The sequence below is a fragment of the Chelonia mydas genome, chromosome 7, assembly GCF_015237465.2.
Source record: "Chelonia mydas isolate rCheMyd1 chromosome 7, rCheMyd1.pri.v2, whole genome shotgun sequence".
NCBI lineage: Eukaryota > Metazoa > Chordata > Testudines > Cheloniidae > Chelonia > Chelonia mydas.
The window spans coordinates 123673352-123692232 of record NC_057853.1 but is presented as its reverse complement, the minus strand read 5'-3'; the positions used below and the strand labels follow the sequence as shown (position 1 = coordinate 123692232).

At 44.8% G+C, this 18881-nt stretch overlaps 1 protein-coding gene across 4 annotated transcripts in view; it reads right to left on the bottom strand.

The window, feature by feature from the left end:
- Positions 1–18881, bottom strand: part of LOC102947972 (tectonic-3) — a 62057-nt gene that overhangs the window by 11901 nt on the left and 31275 nt on the right. For 3 of the 4 annotated variants that reach the window (XM_043552399.1, XM_043552398.1, XM_037903611.2), the window contains 4 exons: positions 17600–17674; positions 17380–17496; positions 4421–4519; positions 3534–3631 (listed from right to left, as the gene is read on the bottom strand). In XM_043552399.1, the coding sequence (XP_043408334.1) occupies positions 3534–3631; positions 4421–4519; positions 17380–17496; positions 17600–17674 (389 nt within the window). The remainder of the gene's footprint in view (positions 1–3533; positions 3632–4420; positions 4520–17379; positions 17497–17599; positions 17675–18881) is intronic. The other variant, XM_037903612.2, reaches the window with a different exon arrangement.

Below are 18881 nucleotides of genomic sequence, written 5' to 3'. Positions count from 1 at the left end.
GAGCCATTCTTTTTAGGTGACAAATCTGAGGAACTGAGGAACCAGATTGAGGTATCAACAGAGGAGGTTTCAGAACAAACTAACAAGTTAAACAGTAATAAGTCACTAGCACCAGATTGTACTCACCCAAGAGTTCTGAAGGAATTCAAAGATGAAATTGCAGAACTACGAAGTGTAGTATGTAACCTATCATTTAAATCAACTGTTGTACCAGATAGCTAACATGACACCAATTTTTAAAAAAGGCTCCAGAGGTGGTCCTGGCAGTTACAGGCCAGTAAGCCAAAATTCAGTACCAGGCAAATTGATTGAAACTATAGTAAAGAACAGAGTGGAATCAGACACATAGATGAACAGGATTTGTTGGGAAAGAATCAACATAGCTTTTGTAAAGGGAAATCGTGCCTCACCAATCTATTAGAATTATCTGAGGGGGTAAACAAACATGTGGACAAGGGTGATCCAGTGGAAACAGTCTACTTAGACTTTCAGAAAGCCTTTGACAAGGTCCCTCAGCAAAGGCTCTTAAGCAAAGTAAGCCATCATGGGATAAGAAGGAAGGTCCTCTCATGGATCAGTAACTGGTTAAAAGACAGGAAACAAAGGGTCGGAATAAATGGTCAGTTTTCAGAATGGAAAGAGGTAAATAGTGGTGTCCCCCAGGGATCTGTACGTGGACCAGTGCTGTTCAACGTATTCATAAATTATCTGGAAAAAGGCATAAACAGTGAGGTGACAAGTTTGCCAATGATACAAAATTACTCAAGATAATGCGAAGAGTTACAAAGGGATCTCACAAAACTGGGTGACTGGGCAACAAAATGGCAGATGAAATTTAGTGTTGATAAATGCAAAGTAATGTACACTGGGAAACATAATCCCAACTATACATATAAAATGGTGGGGTTTAAATTAGCTGTTACCACTCAAAAAAAAAAAAAAAGGCGTTCTTGGAGTCATCGTGGATAGTTCTCTGAAAACATCTGCTTAATGTGCAGCAGCACTCAAAAAAGCAAACAGGATGCTAGGAATCATTAGGAATGGGATAGACAATAAGAGAGAATATATCATACTGTCACTATACAAATCCATGGTAGGACCACACTTTGAATACTTGCAGTTCTGGTCACCCCAGCTCATAAAAAGATACATTAGAAATGAAAAAGGTACAGAGAAGGGCAACAAAAATGATAAGGGGTATGGAGCAGCTTCCACACAAGAACAGATTAAAAAGCTTGGAAAAGAGACGACTAAGGGGGAGATATGACAGAGCTCTATAAAATCATGAATGATGTGGAGAAAGTGAACAGGGAAGTGTGATTTACACCTTCACATAACACAAGAACCAGGGTCACTCAATGACATTAATAGGCAGCAGGTTTAAAACAAAACATAAGGAAGTACTTCTTCACACAATGCACAGTCAATCTGTGGAACATGTTGTCAGGTGATATGCTAAAGGCCAGAAGTATAACTGAGTTCAAAAAAGAATTAAATAAGTTCATGGAGGATAGGTCCATCAATGGCTATTATCCAAGATTGGCAGGGATGCAACTCTATGCTCTGGGTGTCCCTAAACCTCTGACGGCCTGATGTTGGGATTGGAGACAGGACGGATCACTTGATGATTGCCTTGTTCTGTTCATTCCCTCTGAAGCATCTGGCATTGAGCACTGTCAGAAAACAGGATACTGGGGTATATGGACCATTGGTCTGACCATTCCTATGTTATTTTACATACACACACATACACACTTTACAGAAATCAGTTTTTATTTCAAGCATTTTTCTCAATTTTCTCCATTTAAATTCGCACAGTTGTGGAAAATTATAGGTTTGTGGTCAGACAATGACAGCAGTGTGATGTTGCACTCCATATGTTTTATGGAAATATGCTTATGAGTGTGAATATGATGTAACTGGAATATACTTTATGCAAAAGGTCTCTTGTAAGGTATCATAACAAAGGTTATAACCTACTGAATATATTCCTCCTATTTGAATGCATGTATCATTCTTGTATCTGAAGCTAGAAATATGAAGTATAATTCTGAAGTCCTACTGTAATTATGCAAAGCGTGGGCCATTAATGGTGGTTTAGAATCTTGATAGCTCCCACTGACTAGGACAATTGGTTGTAAATGGTTTATTTACCTGCAAACCTTCCTGTGTAGGTGGGCCACCCCAGGAAGAATGGAGACTAGGGGTCTTACAGTGACATGTGACCATGTCACATGATACTGGAATCTACCTTAATCCTAGTACTTTTCCATTGATGAGGCGGGGGTGGGGACAAGCACAGACAAAAGATTTTCGCCTTGTGCAAAAGCTTTAAAAGGGGGTGGAGCAGGACAAAGGAGGCTGCCAGTCATGAGAAAACTCCTGCTTACCACCTGAGATGTCTGCTGGATCCAACAAAGACTGTACCAGGGGAAAGGGACTGGGCCCAGACTAGGAAGGAGTCTAGTCTGTGAAAGAGGCTTATTGGAACATCTTTGAGGGTGAGATATTACCTATAATCAGTTTCTTAATGTATTAGGCTTAGACTTGCGAGTTTGTTTTATTTTGCTTTTGTGACTTACTTTGTTCTGACTGTTATTACTTGAAACCACTTAAATCCTACTTTTTATACTTAATAAAATCACTTTTGTTTATTAGTAAACCCAGAGTAAGTGATTAATACAAACAGCTGTGCACATCTCTCTATCAGTGTTATAGAGGGTGGACAATTTATGAATTTACCCTGTATAAGCTTTATACAGAGTAAAATGGACTAGTGTGTCTGGGTCAACAAGGTGGGGTTCTGGAGTCCCAAGCTGGCAGGGAAAATGGCCTCAGAGGTAATTTCAGCACATCAGGTGACAGACCCAAGGGGAGCTCTGTGACCAATCCTGTCACAAGCAGATCTTGAGATTCAAAAAGTTCAAGCTTTATAACCATTAAAACACACATTGTCAACATCACGTGTCAAAACATACAAAGTAAATAGCTTCAAATCAAACTCTTAAATAGCACTTTACTTTGCCTATCTGTAAATGTCCATTATTATCAATGGAAATATTTTTCATTAGCTTGTGTGTATATGGTGCAAAATGGATCTTTGCTGATATTGAATAATAAAAATCTAATCCTTTCAAGGATAATTATAATACTACTCCTAATTATAATACTATTATAATACTACTCCTTGAATCCAAGCCCTGCATTCCTGTATTGTGATGTGAAATACATGCCTAGAACTGGATCCTCAGAACCTCCCCAACAGACCTCCACAATTAATAGTGTTCAAGTTGCTCTGGAGGGCTCTCTCTTGTAGAGGTTCCTTGTCTCCAGTGCTGCTCAAAGCCTTCAGGCATGTGTGGGAGAGATTATCCAAGCCCAATATGGGGACTTACAAAGAAGGTACTACATGAGCTCCACAGCACAATCTGAGCCCTGCAAACCCTGTGAGGCAATGACAGGAGAGGGTGCTACCCAAGCTACTTGCAAACTTGTCTGAGGATTGGGGAGGAAGGAATGGTGGAAATTGTTACCTGAGCTGGCAGCTTGTCCTCACATTCATTCCAAACTGTACCTTGTACCTGAGAGTCTGAGAGCATATTCCATCACCCTGGCTCTGTAAGATAGTCACCTGAGGGAAGGGGCTATGTGTCAAGAAGCCAAATAGAAGGGAAGTTAAACAGCATGGGTTACCCAACCAATCCTCAACAAGATAATCCTTTAATTGGTAGAAACCTCCTACCAACAGTGCCAGTTATTGTAGCACATGTACCTAACCCCCCCAACCAAGTTAGCCACTGTGACCAAAGAAATACCCACCCAAACATGCCAGCGACACCCTCAACAAGTTAGAGAATCCCTAAAATCCCTCTTAACTCTTATACATGATTCTAATCCAGTCATAGTCAAGACACCTTCAATATTATTATCAGTTATTTGTTTCCAGTAGAGCTTTCCAAAGCTTCCCAAACATGGTCCTTGCTATGAAGAAATATACAGAGAAATGGACACCGGGTACAGGAAAGCACCCAAAGTGGAACATGGCTACCTCTTGGCAGATACCCAAAAAACCAAACAAGCATTGTGTTAACTACATAGATATTCCTTAGTACTCACAATGTTGCTATAGTCAGCAGGTTAATTTCTTGTAGGAGTGATGGTAGAAGTGGGTGTTCAGGAGGGAGTTGAACAGGGAGAGGGTGATGACCTAATGGATGAGCTTAGGGAGGGTGTTTCATGTGTATAGGAATGCTTAGAGACCCCCGTTGAAGAACCTTTCCCACTATCCCCAAGAGAAAGGTTAGACAAAGGCTGCAATGTGACACTCACGTAACACCTCCCCAGTTAATCCAAAATCTAAAGGGTACAGCTACGCTAGAACATGATGGTGACAGGTAAAACCTGATATCAGAAAGGATACTTGCTGCCTGGCACCATTGTTTAGAGACAAGAGTGGTGCCCCAATGATATAACCAGGGTTTCCGCTTCTTGGCAAGGTATACGAAGGAGTCCTGCTCTGCTGAGAGGCAAGCAGAAGAGAAAAGCAGGAGAGAAGGAAAGAAAATGTTACAAAGGGAAGTGACACCATCAGCACCAGGTAGCTCAGACCTTCATTCAGCACAACTGATCAAATTCAGCCATGGGATAAACAGGAAAACTCTTTTTCAGACATGGGAGTCAAACCTACTTATGGCAAGGCTGAGTGTGACTAAAGCTTTTTTTTTAATCACCCTATTAAAAGTCTCATTAAAAACAAAACCCCAACCTCGGTCTATCTCAGAATCCTCTTCCATACTTACCAGCACCTCTGCAACCCAGGAGCTGGCAAGCCAAACTGCAGCGTGCCCTGACACTTGGGTACCCATGCCCCAGAGACAGTTCCTGAAGCATCAGACTCCCACTGCCTAAGATTTTTCTGCAATTAAGGGTACTAGAGCCTGAGGAATTCTATAATCACACTTATGATCCATGTTACACTGTCTCCATAGGGAGTTAGGTGGTTCTCCAAAAATGAACTTACTTACTTGTAACCCATTTTCTTTGAGATGGATGCTACATATTCAACTCATTGGAATGCTCTGAGTGGTGCGACCTAAACTGTAAAATTCTACTGCGGTAGCCATTGGAGCAGCCACATGCCTCCCTTGCCTCCCTCCCCCTCCCAAACTCTGGACATTCCAGGGCAAGGCTTAAAAAGGAGTGTGGCATTCCACTGCCTCAGTGCCTTCCCCCGTGACTCCAAGCCCTTTGGTAAGTAAGGCTCTGAAGCAATGGGGAAAGGGAGGCATGGAGTAAGACTAAGCAGAGTCCATCTCAAAGAACCTTGGTCACACATAAGTAACCGTCGTTTCTTCCTTTGAGTGTCTTCTGCATATTCCCACTCATGGGATATATTAATAAGCAGTACTTTGACCCGGGATGGTAGGACCCAGAGTTCTAGTTAAACAAGGAATGCAGGACTGCCCTACCAAACTTTGCCTCCAATCTAGATTCCAAGTCTAAAGAGTAATGTGTAGTAAAAATGTGGACAGTATCCTAAGTTGTTGCTCTACTTGTTTCTAAGAAAGGAATATGTCTAGGGAAAGCCATGCAAGTTGACTTTGATCTAGTTGAATGAGTTTTGATGCCTTGAGGAAAGGATAATCCCTTCAATTGCATGCTCTGGATGTCCCTATGCCTCTGATTGCCAAAAGCTGGGACTGGATGAGAGCCGATGGATCACTCAATAATTGCCCTATTCTGTTCATTCCCTCTGAAGCATCTGACATTAGCCACTGTCAGAAGACAGGATACTGGGCCTAGATGGACCATTCTGACCCAGTATGGCTATCCTTATGTTCTTATTAATCTTATAAATTGAGGATAAGAACATAAATACCTAACCTAACCCACCTAGAATCTGTACAGAAATGGCTTTACCCTTGTTTTTTAGTCCCTAAGCTATAAACAGCCTTGAGCACTGTCTAAATTGTTTAGTCCTGTCCAACACCATGTCTACATTTACAAGCTTACAGGACCACAGCTGTATCGATACAGTTGTGCTGATGTAAGAGCACTCATGTAGCTGCATTATGCCGACAGGAGAGACCTCTCCCATTGACATAATAAAACCAGCTCAATGAGCAGTGGTAGCTATGTCAGTGGGAGAGCATCTCCTGCCAACACAGAGCTGTGCACATAAGCATTTTTGCTAGCAAAACGTATGTCGCTCAGGAGTGTGGTTTTTTTCAAACCCCTGAGCAACAAACGTTTTGTCAACGTAAGTGCTAGTGTAGACATGGCCTAAGTAAAAAGATAATGCTCTCCTTATAAACTAATGTGTGTAATTTAACTTCCCCAACATGAGTATGGAGTTTGGGGGAAAAAATGGTAAAACTATAGATTGTTCTATGTCAAAATCGGAGACTATTTTTGGTAAAAACTTTGAATGAGTGCGAAGAACCATTGTATCCTTATGAAACACACTGAACGGTGGATCAGCATTCATGCATGCAATTGACTTATGCACCTGGCAGAAGGGATTGCTAAAACAGAGTTTTTACAGATAGGTTAAATAGAGACCAGCTCCCTAGAGCAGGGGAGGTGCCGCCTGGGGGCCACATCTGGGTATGGAAATTGTATGGCAGGCCATGAATGCTCACAAAATTGGGGGTTGGGGTGCGGGAGTCGTTGACAGCTCTGGCTGGGGGTGTGGACTCTGGGGTGGGGCCAGAAATGAAAGTTCAAGGAGCGGGCAGGGGTGCTGGGGGGGAGGGGGAGGGCTCCGGCTGGGGGTAGAGTCTCTGGGGTGGGACTGGGGATGAGGGTGAAGTAGGGTGCTCTGGGCTGAGACCAAGGGGTTTGGAGGGCACAAGGGGGATCAGAGCGGGATCAGGGGTGCAGGCTCCAGGCGGCACTTTCCTCAAGCAGCTCCCAGATGCAGCGGCATGTCCGCTTTCTGGGTCCTACACAGAGGCGCAGCCAGGCAGCTCGGTGTGCTGCCCCATCCACAGACGTCGCCCCTGCAGCTCCCATAGTTCCCAGCCAATGGGAGCTGCAGGCGCGGTGTTTGGGGCAGGGGCAGCGTCAGCATTCAGAGCCCCCTGGCTGCCCCTACGCATAGGAGCCAGAGGGGAGACATGCTGCTGCTTCTGGGAGGCGCACGGAGCCACAGCATGTGCGGAGTGGGGCAAGCCCTGGACCCCGCTCCCCAGCAGGAGGTTCAGGGCTGGATTTAAACATCTGAAGGGCTGGATGCGGGCCCTGGCTGTAGTTTGCCCACCCCGTCCTAGAGGTTCAAAGGGAGGTCTCATTATTTATGCTAGTAATACATTCAGATCCTAGAAGGACATAATAATTTGTATCCTCCAATAAGAATTCCTAAGGCCTTTCCAAAACCTCTACATTTCATCATTAGTAAAAACTGATTTTCCCTCTACAGATACATGATATGGCTGAGAGATTAACCTTAACTGAAGATAATGAAAGAGGTGTCTTCTTAAGATAATTATATATTAGCATTAATTGTAATTGGTGCCATATAAGGATCCACATTATACATGGAAATCCACAATAGAAACCTATTCCATTTGAGACTGCAGCACATCCATGTGAATTCCTTTCTAGAAAAATAACAGTACATTGTGTACTTCTAATGAAAGGCTTTCTTCTAGCACCTCTGAAGGTCTATTCCTCATGCAGTCAAGAGAAGGGACTGAAAGTTCAGATGATAGACCTTCCCTGTTTATTGCATTAACAAGTCTAGTATCAGTGATAAAGGTTCCACTAACCCTTGTGACGGATGTACCAAAGCCGGCTACCACTGCTGTCTGGGTCATGCTGGTGCTATTCAAATCACCCTGGTTTTGTCCTGTCTTCTCGTTTATCACTCTCTGAATGAGGGGAAATGAGGAAAAAGCATTCCTTAGGCCTGACCCCCCTGTACTAGAAAAGCGTTCAGTACTGATTCCTTATTTCTGCCTGCCCTAGAACAATAGCTCTGATATTTCCTGTTGCTGCGGAATGCAAACAAGTCTATTACTGGGCTCCCCCCATAAACAGAAGGGGTGATTCACTACTTCTTCCTTCAAGAACCATTCATGGATCTGACCTGATGATCTACTCAGATGATTTGCAAGAGTGTTCTGTTCTCCTGCCATGTGAATTGTTACTGGATTCATATCACGTTCTATAGAGTCCTTACAAAGACTCTTGGCCTCCCTGCATAATTCCACAGAGTGAATCGCTTGTTTAGATAATATAATGCTGTCCTAGTGTAGGTTACTACCTCAACTGCTTTGTTTTTTATTTGAAGTAGAAAAGACCTGAGAGCTAATCTGATTGCTCTCAGTTCTAAAATATTCATTGTTCAGATGGGATCCCCATCCTGAGGTAGGTGCATCGGTGATCAGTGTAACTGATGTTATGGGGGACAGAAAAGTGTACACTTCACTGCATTTTGATTGTCTGTTCATCCCATTAATGACATTAGCACGTGTTGTGGAATTAATGTTTTTCAATGCACATCATCTACACTGGTTCATAGTTCTTTGATAATAAGTGCTGAAGATCTCTCATGTGAAGATGAGCATAAAGAGTCACTGCTGTGGTTAACGCCAATAGACCCAGCAACCGAAGGGTTGTCTTGGTAACTGGAAGAGGAGATATGTTTATTTTGATATATCTCACCTCTGGGAGAAAAGCTCTCCCCCCCAGATAAAAGCAAGATTGCTCCTATAAAGAGTCCTTTGAGTAGGGTTTCGACATGACTTTTCCCAATTTATCTGTCATCCCAGATTGACAAACAGTGAACATATCTGATATACGTGTAGTAAGATCCCTTCCTTGGATGACACTTTTATTAACCAGTTGTCTAGGTATGGATATATACATACATCCACTGCCTTCTTAAGTATGCTCCTACACTAGACAGGCATTTTGTAAACACCCGAAGTGCTGTGGACAACCTGGAAGGGAAGACCTTGTACTGAAAATGGTCCTCTTCAACAACAAACAACTGACATGGTTTTATAGAATGAAATGTGGAAGTATGCATCTTTTAAATCCACAGCCGCAAACCAACCCTGGAGTGAAAGAGTATTACATAAATTAGAGGCAGCATGTAGAAACATAATTTCTTTATATAAGTGTTTAATCTACTTAAATCCAAAATAGGATGAAGGCCCTCCACCTTTTTTTGGGATTAGAAAATAACGTGAGTAAAACCCCTTCCCTCTATGATCTCATGGAATTACCTGTATTGTACTTAACTGGAGCAGAGACTGAACCTTCATTTTTGAACAAATTGAGATTACTTTGATCTCTGCCCAGATATGAAGCAGGTGGATTGTTGTGAGAAAAGGTTTTGAATTGAATTATGCACATGCATGAAATAACTTCTACAATCCATCTGTTTGATGTAATTAACTCCCATTGGTAATTAAAAATGGACTGCTGGACCCCAAACTATGGATAAACCATGTCCAGGTGGACTGGCTTTAAGCTCTGTGTTCTTATGTCAAATCTGATGTCTTAGATGAACTGCAGAGAACAAAGATGAAACATTCCCTTTGTTATTGTGAGGCTTAAATTTCTTTCTCTGTTGTAGTTGGTGGTGTGGGGAATAATATTGAGGTTGGAAAGGATATGCCCTTTTCTGAGAATTGTAACAAAGTGAAGGAGATGAAGGTGGCGTATTACCTTAGATACGTGTGTAATGGGAATTGAACGTGGCCTCTTCCCTGTATTAAAGAAACTTAAAGATCTAGCACAATGGTTCCCAAACTTGTTCTGCCGCTTGTGCAGGGAAAGCCCCTGGCAGGCTGGGCCAGTTTGTTTACCTGCCGTGTCTGCAGGTTCGGCCGATCGCGGCTCCCAGTGGCCGCGGTTCGCTGCTCCAGGCCAATGGGAGCTGCTGGAAGCAGCGGCCAGTACGTCCCTTGGCCGTGCCGCTTCCAGCAGCTCCCATTGGCCTGGAGCAGTGAACCGCGGCCACTGTGAGCCGCGATCGGCTGAACCTGCGGACGCGGCCAGTAAACAAACCGGCCTGGCTCGCCAGAGGCTTTCCCTGCACAAGCGGCGGAACAAGTTTGGGAACCACTGATCTAGCAAAAAATCTTATATTTTTCATCTTCTCTAATACCTCATCAGTCTGAATAATAAACAGGCCTTCTCCTTCAAATGGATGGTCCTCGATCCTCATTTTTGTCTCATGAGGGAATCCCATTGGTCTTAATAGTGTGTGTCTCCTTAGTGAGACAGCCAAAGCTATTGACCTTGCTGAAGTATCTGAGGGGTCAAAAGCTGCTTTCAATTGTTGCTTGACAACACTCAGTCCTTCAGTCAAAACAGCATTTGACAATGCACTTCCAGAGGAACACAAAGTTAAGAAAAGAGGACATTTTGCTCAAGAGATGGTATTGGCACCCAGCCACAACAGCTTCATAGCTGGACATGAGCATGTTTAATGCAGCGGAAGAATATATTTTTCTTCCTAACATAGGCAGCCTCTTCCCTTCCTCATCTGGTGAAATAAAGTGAACTTGGGCACCTTTTGATCTGTGAAGTACCGCTTCAGAGGCTGAATGGTCTGAATGTTCCAGACGCCTTTGCTTGCTGAAGCTATCCCTCTAACAAGAGAAGTGTGACTCATTGACTAGCCGCTGCCCCAAAGACATTGAAGATAGGATTCAATGATTCCACCACAAAAACAGAAAGAATATCTAATATCTTTGACATTCTCAATATTAACTCATAAAAGGCTACAGCATCTTCAGATGGTGATGATACTGAGATGTCCCCACATTTTCATCCAGAGAAGATACATCCCTTAATTCTGAATCAGACTCTCCCAGCTCCAGTTCCTCCTCACTGAATATTTCACCTATTTCCATAGGTGACTTGTTCTGAGTAAGCTGCATTGGTTGGTCCTATCCTTTGGATATAATAACTGAATGTCCTCCTGATACTGTCTTGCTGAAGGTCGGAACTCATCCCTTCCTAGTCCAACCCCCTGCTCAAAGCCACTCGGGCCAAAACCTTACTGATGGATGTGGTTTGAAATCTCTCTGGGCCTGCAGATCCAGAAGGCCAGCACTGAACTGATTATAAGAAGTTTTCCCTTATTCTGATCTGTGATCCACCTCCCTCTATTGGCCCCAATCCATTTGCAACTCAGATGGGACATAACAATCTCCTGGAAAAGGAGAGTGGAGAGAAGTTCTTCTCCATGAATGCCAAAAGGGCTTTGTAGGATGCAGCAGCAGAGAGCTCCTGACCCTTTCCAGTTCTTGACTGACTCTCAGAGAAGCAGTCAGCCTGACTGGTTGCTGTAAAACACCTGATGTGTTCTGAGATACAGTAACTGGCTCAATTGTCAGTATAGCCATAGACAGATCTGCCTGATGAAGTGAGCTGTAGCTCACAAAAGCTTATGCTCAAATAAATTTGTTAGTCTCTAAGGTGCCACAAGTACTCCTTTTCTTTTTGCTCTAACACTGTTGTATACAGGTTGTTGTAGCCATGTCAGACCCAGGATATTAGAAAGACAATGTGAATGAAGCAATATCCTTTATTGGACCAACTTCTCTTGGTGAGAGAGACACGCTTTTGAGCTATGCAGAGCTCTTCCTGAGGTCTGGGAAAGGCACTCAGAGTGTTACAGCTAAATACAAGGTCAAACAGATAGAATCAGAGAATCATAGAATATCAGGGTTGGAAGGGACCTCAGGAGGTCATCTAGTCCAACCCCCTGCTCAAAGCAGGACCGATCCCCAATTAAATCATCCCAGCCAGGGCTTTGTCAAGCCTGACCTTAAAAACTTCTAAGGAAGGAGATTCCACCCCCTCCCTAGGTAAAGCATTCCAGTGTTTCACCACCCTCCTAGTGAAAAAGTTTTTCCTAATATCCAACCTAAATCTCCCCCACTGCAACTTGAGACCATTACTCCTTGTTCTGTCATCTGCTACCACTGAGAACAGTCTAGAGCCATCCTCTTTGGAACCCCCTTTCAGGTAGTTGAAAGCAGCCATCAAATCCCCCCTCATTCTTCTCTTCCGTAGACTAAACATCCCCAGTTCCCTCAGCCTCTCCTCATAACTCATGTGTTCCAGTCCCCTAATCATTTTTGTTGCCCTCCGCTGGACTCTTTCCAATTTTTCCACATCCTTCTTGGAGTGTGGGGCCCAAAACTGGACACAGTACTCCAGATGAGGCCTCACCAGTGTCGAATAGAGGGGAACAATCACGTCCCTCGATCTGCTGGCAATGCCCCTACATATACATCCCAAAATGCCATTGGCCTTCCTGGCAACAAGGGCACACTGTTGACTCATATCCAGCTTCTCGTCCACTGTAACCCCCAGGTCCTTTTCTGCAGAACTGCTGCTGAGCCATTCGGTCCCTAGTCTGTAGCGATGCATTGGATTCTTCTGTCCTAAGTGCAGGACTCTGCACTTGTCCTTGTTGAACCTCATCAGATTTCTTTTGGCCCAATCCTTTAATTTGTCTAGGGCCCACTGTATCCTCTCCCTACCCTCCAACGTATCTACCTCTCCTCCCAGTTTAGTGTCATCTGCAAACTTGCTGAGGGTGCAATCCACACCATCCTCCAGATCATTTATGAAGATATTGAACAAAACCGGCCCCAGGACCGACCCTTGGGGCACTCCACTTGATACCGGCTGCCAACTAGACATGGAGCCATTGATCACTACCCTTTGAGCCCGACAATCTAGTCAGCTTTCTATCCACCTTCTAGTCCATTCATCCAGCCCATACTTCTTTAATTTGCTGACAAGAATACCGTGGGAGACAGTGTCAAAAGCTTTGCTAAAGTCAAGGAACAACACGTCCACTGCTTTCCCTTCATCCACAGAACCAGTTATCTCATCATAGAAGGCAATTAGATAGGTCAGGCATGAGTTGCCCTTGGTGAATCCATGCTGAAAGTTCCTGATCACTTTCTTCTCCTCCTCCAATTGATTCCTTGAGGACCTGCTCCATGATTTTTCCAGGGACTGAGGTGAGGCTGACTGGCCTGTAGTTCCCAGGATCCTCCTTCTTCCCTTTTTTAAAGATGGGCACTACAGGAGCCTTTTTCCAGTCGTCCGGGACTTCCCCTGATCGCCATGAGTTTTCAAAGATAATGGCCACTGGCTCTGCAATCACAGCCGCCAACTCCTTTAGCACTCTCGGATGCAACGCATCCGGCCCCATGGACTTGTGCTCGTCCAGTTTTTCTAAATAGTCCCGAACCACTTCTTTCTCTACAGAGGGCTGGTAACCTCCTCCCCATGCTGTGCTGCCCAGTGCAGTAGTCTGGGAGCTGACCTTGTTCGTGAAGACAGAGGCAAAAAAAACATTGAGTACATTAGCTTTTTCCACATCCTCTGTCACTAGGTTGCCTCCCTCATTCAGTAAGGGGCCCACACTTTCCTTGACTTTCTTCTTGTTGCCAACATACCTGAAGAAACCCTTCTTGTTACTCTTAACATCTCTTGCTAGCTGCAGCTCCAGGTGCGATTTGGCCCTCCTGATTTCATTCCTACATGCCCGAGCAACATTTTTATACTCTTCCCTGGTCATTTATCCAATCTTCCACTTCTTGTAAGCTTCTTTTTTGTATTTAAGATCAGCAAGGATTTCACTGTGAAGCCAAGCTGGTCGCCTGCCATATTTACTATTCTTTCTACACATCGGGATGGTTTGTCCCTGTAACCTCAATAAGGATTCTTTAAAATACAGCCAGCTCTCCTGGACTCCTTTCTCCCTCATGTTATTCTCCCAGGGGATCTTGCCCATCAGTTCCCTGAGGGAGTCAAAGTCTGCTTTTCTGAAGTCCAGGATCCGTATTCTGCTGCTTTCCTTTCTTCCTTGTGTCAGGATCCTGAACTTGACCATCTCATAGTCACTGCCTCCCAGGTTCCCATCCACTTTTGCTTCCCCTACTAATTCTTCCCGGTTTGTGAGCAGCAGGTCAAGAAGAGCTCTGCCCCTAGTTGGTTCCTCCAGCACTTGCACCAGGAAATTGTCCCCTACATTTTCCAAAAAACTTCCCCACTTACCTCAGGGCTTTGGTCTCCTTCCCCCGGTGAACCTAGTTTAAAGCCCTCCTCACTAGGTTAGCCAGCCTGCTTGCGAAGATGCTCTTCCTTCTCTTCGTTAGGTGGAGCCCGTCTCTGCCTAGCACTCCTCCTTCTTGGAACACCATCCCATGGTCAAAGAATCCAAAGCCTTCTCTCTGACACCACCTGCATAGCCATTCGTTGACTTCCACGATTCGACGGTCTCTACCCAGGCCTTTTCCTTCGATGGGGAGGATGGACGAGAACACCACTTGCGCCTCAAACTTCTTTATCCTTCTTCCCAGAGCCATGTAGTCTGCAGTGATCCGCTCAAGGTCATTCATAGTTTAACATAAGTAGTTAGCACCTATCCTATGGGACCATTCAAGGTAAAGTGACTAATTAACACCCCTGTAGTCACAGGACTACAAGAGGGGTTGGTTGTAATTAGTCATAAATCCAGTGTCTGTATTTAAGATCATGACTTTTAGTGTCTAGGAAAGTTATGAATTTAAGCTCCCAGGCTTGTCTTTTGAAAGTGTTGTGCAGGTTTTCTGTGAGGATCAAGACTGATAGGTCAGATATAGAGTGATCACTTTGTTGAATGTGTTCAGCCATAGGTGATGTGGTATTGTTGTCTATTATTTTCCTGTGTGAGTTCATTCAAGAGCATAGTGATTGTCTGTTTTCACCCACATAGTTACTGGGTCATTTAGTGCACTGGATGAGGTACCCCCCAAGTTGTGATAGGCATGTGTAAGACCCACAGATCTTGAAAGCTGTGTTGTGGGGGGTGTTGATCATTGTAGCAATGGAGCTATGTCGGAAGGTTTTGCATCTGTTGTTCTGGCAGCGTCTGGTGCTGCTTTGAGTCAATGTGTCCTGATCTGTGGGGAGCTTGCTTCTGTTGAGCTAGGAGAGGTTGCGGGGAGGTTGTCTGTAGGCCAGAAAAGAGGGTTCCAGAAAGATTTCTTTCAGGGTGGAGTCCCCATCGAGTATGGCTTTTAGTTTGATGATAGTTCATATGGGATCCAGTGTGAGGTGATAGGTTTCAGAGTAACAGCCGTGTTAGTCTGTATTCGCAAAAAGAAAAGGAGTACTTGTGGCACCTTAGAGACTAACCAATTTATTTGAGCATGAGCTTTCGTGAGCTACAGCTCACTTCATCGGATGCATACTGTGGAAATTGCAGAATATCATTATTATATACACAGACACCATGAAACAATACCTCCTCCCACCCCACTCTCCTGCTGGTAATAGCTTATCTCGATGATCACTTTAGATAAGCTATTACCAGCAGGAGAGTGGGGTGGGAGGAGGTATTGTTTCAGGTATAGCATTGGTTCTGTGATGCATTTGTCCAGTGGTGCAGTCCTAGGACTACAAGGGTGAAAATGGGCCACTTCACCTTTAATGGTCCCTTAGAAAATGGGCTAACTACTTATGTTAAACTATCTGTTTGACCTTGTATTTAGCTGTGACACTCTGAGTACCTTTCCCAGACCTCAAGAAGAGCTCTGTGTAGCTCAAAAGCTTGTCTCTCTCACCAACAGAAGTTGGTCCAGAAAAAAAGATATTACCTCGCACTGCTTGTCTCTTTACTGCTTAACTGTAATACTATGCAGAGCAGTGCTAGTTAACAAATCCTCCTCAGTTCTCTGAATTGGCTCCATAGATCTCACCCTCCTGACAGGCTCCTCTGGATCCAATCTTGTTGGATCCATAGAGGAATGGCTCCTAGCTCTACACTGAAAGCTTAAATCAGAGCCTGGCTCCATAATGAGATTCTGTCCTGGTATGTCCTCCTCTCTCAGATTGGCAATTTGTAATAAGGCCGACACCGAGGAGGGCTGCAAATTTTTCCTCAGTACCGCAACTGAGTCTCTCTGAAATGGGACAGCTCTGGAAACAGTCTGTCACTGATCCAGATCTTTTTTCAGATCCTGATGGCTCTCTTGGATATCATGCCTGACATAGAAGCTGAATCTCACTTTTTCCCTGCAGAGCTGGCTGGAGGCAGAGGTGGGGCTGAAGCCGGTCTCTGAAAACAAGCTGCCACTGTCAGTGCTTCCTGCAATAAAATTGCCTGGAGCAGGTTTTGTCTCTCTTTGCCCTTGTGATAAATGATGAGAAGTTTGGACATTTAGAGGGAGAATGCCCTTCCCCCAAACATGCCAAACATCTGGGATATGTGCCCAATGCTAGGAATATACCTGGGCAGCACCAGATGCATCTTTTGAATCCAGGCTTTCTTAGTCTTCTGATCTGTCATGTTATCCTTTATGTAACTCTGTGAACGCATATACCAACTAACCTATACAAACTGCCTATTCACTTATAGGATCTGAAAGGATCCTATAGCAACAATGTAACCATCCAGCTGGCCACAGCTGAAGGCAATGAGGCAACAGAGCACCATGCTCCTTTTAAACCCTTGCCCTAGCACGTTTGGAATTCGTGGGGAAGGGAAAGAAGGGGAACGAGCAAGGAAGGCGCATGGATGCTCCAATGGCTACTTCTAGTAGAATTTTACCGTTCAGGCTGCTCTGGTCAGAGCATTCCCATGAGTGGGAATATGCAGAGGATACTCAAAGGAAGAACTCACCCTTGCCCTTCCACAGCCCTGAAGTTTTGGGTCACTGATATTCTCCCCCTCAAAACACACACTTATTACATTGTCCTTACTGGAGAGGGGTTTTGGGGGTTACCTCAACAAGCTTCTGTTGTTCTGAGTCAACCAAACAACCTCACCACACCTCCCACGTTACACTATAGCCACTTGGTGTGAGAGTGGGCCTCTCCAGCACTAACTCACAGACAGATTTAATATTTCCTAGCTTTGTCCTCCAGCCTTAGAGCCTAAGGGGTTGGAAAAGGTCACTGACCCTTCAGGGCAATTCCCATCCCCAACTGCCAGGGCACAGGTCAAGTAGCACCTGGAAAGGACACCAGCAGCTTTGCTCAGAACAAGTGAAATACAGCACTGCCTCCTATCCTCTCGTTACATAACATGCATGGGACAAAAATATTGACCCTGATCTCTTCCCTCCCCTCCCCCAGAGACCATGCAAGAGCAGAACACCAACCCCCTCCAACCTTGCACAAGACCAGGGCACTGAGCCCACCTCTCCCTACCTTGAGGACCTACCTGAGACCAAACCATGGACCCCAATACTCCATAGGACCCATATAAGACTGGGACATTGACCCCTGATCCCTCAGGGTCCACGTGCTCTCATGGTATTAACCAGATCTCCTCACCCAAGGACTCAAATGAAGTCAGGGCACTAACCCCAGCCTTTGCAAGGATCCATGTGAGACTAGGGCACTGACCCAGAACTGCAGTGTGAACCGCTGCTGCAGAGAGTTTCCAGAGACACTGGTCACTTTCAGCTGGACAGAGACATTCTGGATTCCATCGGTCCCATTGAACTCTATTTCATATATCACCTGCAAGTCCAACACACAGGACAGTCAGAGAAAGGACAAGGACCTGGGGTCTTAACTCCAGCCCTGCACTGCCTCAATGATGGTGGAAGGGTGGTTCAGATACCTCAGAAACAACATTGTGACAGGTGTTGCCATCCATCTGGGGAGCTCCAGGCTGTGTGACAGGAGTGATTCTCACCTGGAGGCAGCAAAAATAAAAAATCAGTTAATCCAGTAAAGAGTGGAGTGTGCCCATCCATCCCTGATGTGGAGGTTACTTACCGTAACTGGAGGTTCTTCGAGATATGTGGTACCTATCTGTATTACCATGGGCCAGAATCCGGAAATTCTTCAAAAGGAGTATTCATTGACCTGCGCAGTAGCTCCCCTTTTACTCCTGACTGAGGGTATAAGAGTCAATGCAAGTCAACGCTTCTCCAGTTCCTCTTCTTATTGCAAATCCAACAGGATCTGAAGCAGAGGGGGAGGGAGGGCAAGAAGTGGAATACAGCTAGGGCCCACACATCTCAAAGAACCTCCAGTAACAGTAAGTAACCTCCACTTCTTTTTCAAGTGATGGTACCTATGTGTATTCCACACCTGGGTGATTGGCAAGCAGTGTTCAGGCTGCAGGAGGGTGCGAGGAAGCTGGCAGCAAAGATGTTTGCAATACTGCCATTCCTACCACTGCATCCACAGCTGATGCCTGACCTAGAGCGTAGTGTGTTGCAAACATGTGGACAGAACTCCAAGTTGCTGCCCTGTCCTGCAGTGGGACATCAGATGGGGATGCTATACAGGCAGGAATTCTTGCTATTTTGTAGCACTCTAAAGATGCATCCCAAAACCCACTTAGAAATTCTCTGGGAGCATATGGCTTACCTACACAATCTTTCTGCTATGGCAGTAAAAAATCTCCGAGATTTTTAATGGATTTGCTTCTTTGAAGATAGAACACCAGGGTGCACTGGCTGTCAAGGGAGTGAATCTCTTCTCTTCGGAGGAAGCATGGGGTTTTGGGAAAAATACAAGTAAGTGTATTGCTTGATAGATGTGAAACTCAGAATCAATCTTGGGGAGAAATCTGGAGCGTACCAAAGGGAAAATTTCTCTTGTGAAACACTGTACAGGGAGGGTCTACAATGATGGCTCCTAGCTCACTGACCCTCCTGGCTGAAGTGATGGTCACGAAGAACGCCACCTTCATGGACAGGTGGGTCATGGCACATGTTGCCACAGGTTTGAAGGGTGGTCCTGTGAGTGTCGATAGGACAAGGTTAAGGTCCCATTGAGGCATAAGTTTAAGGATTGGTGGGAAGGTCCTGATCAAGACCTTCATAAATCGTAACATCCTTTCACTGGTGCTAGGTGTACCTGCAGCAAACTAAGAGCTAGACCTGAATTCT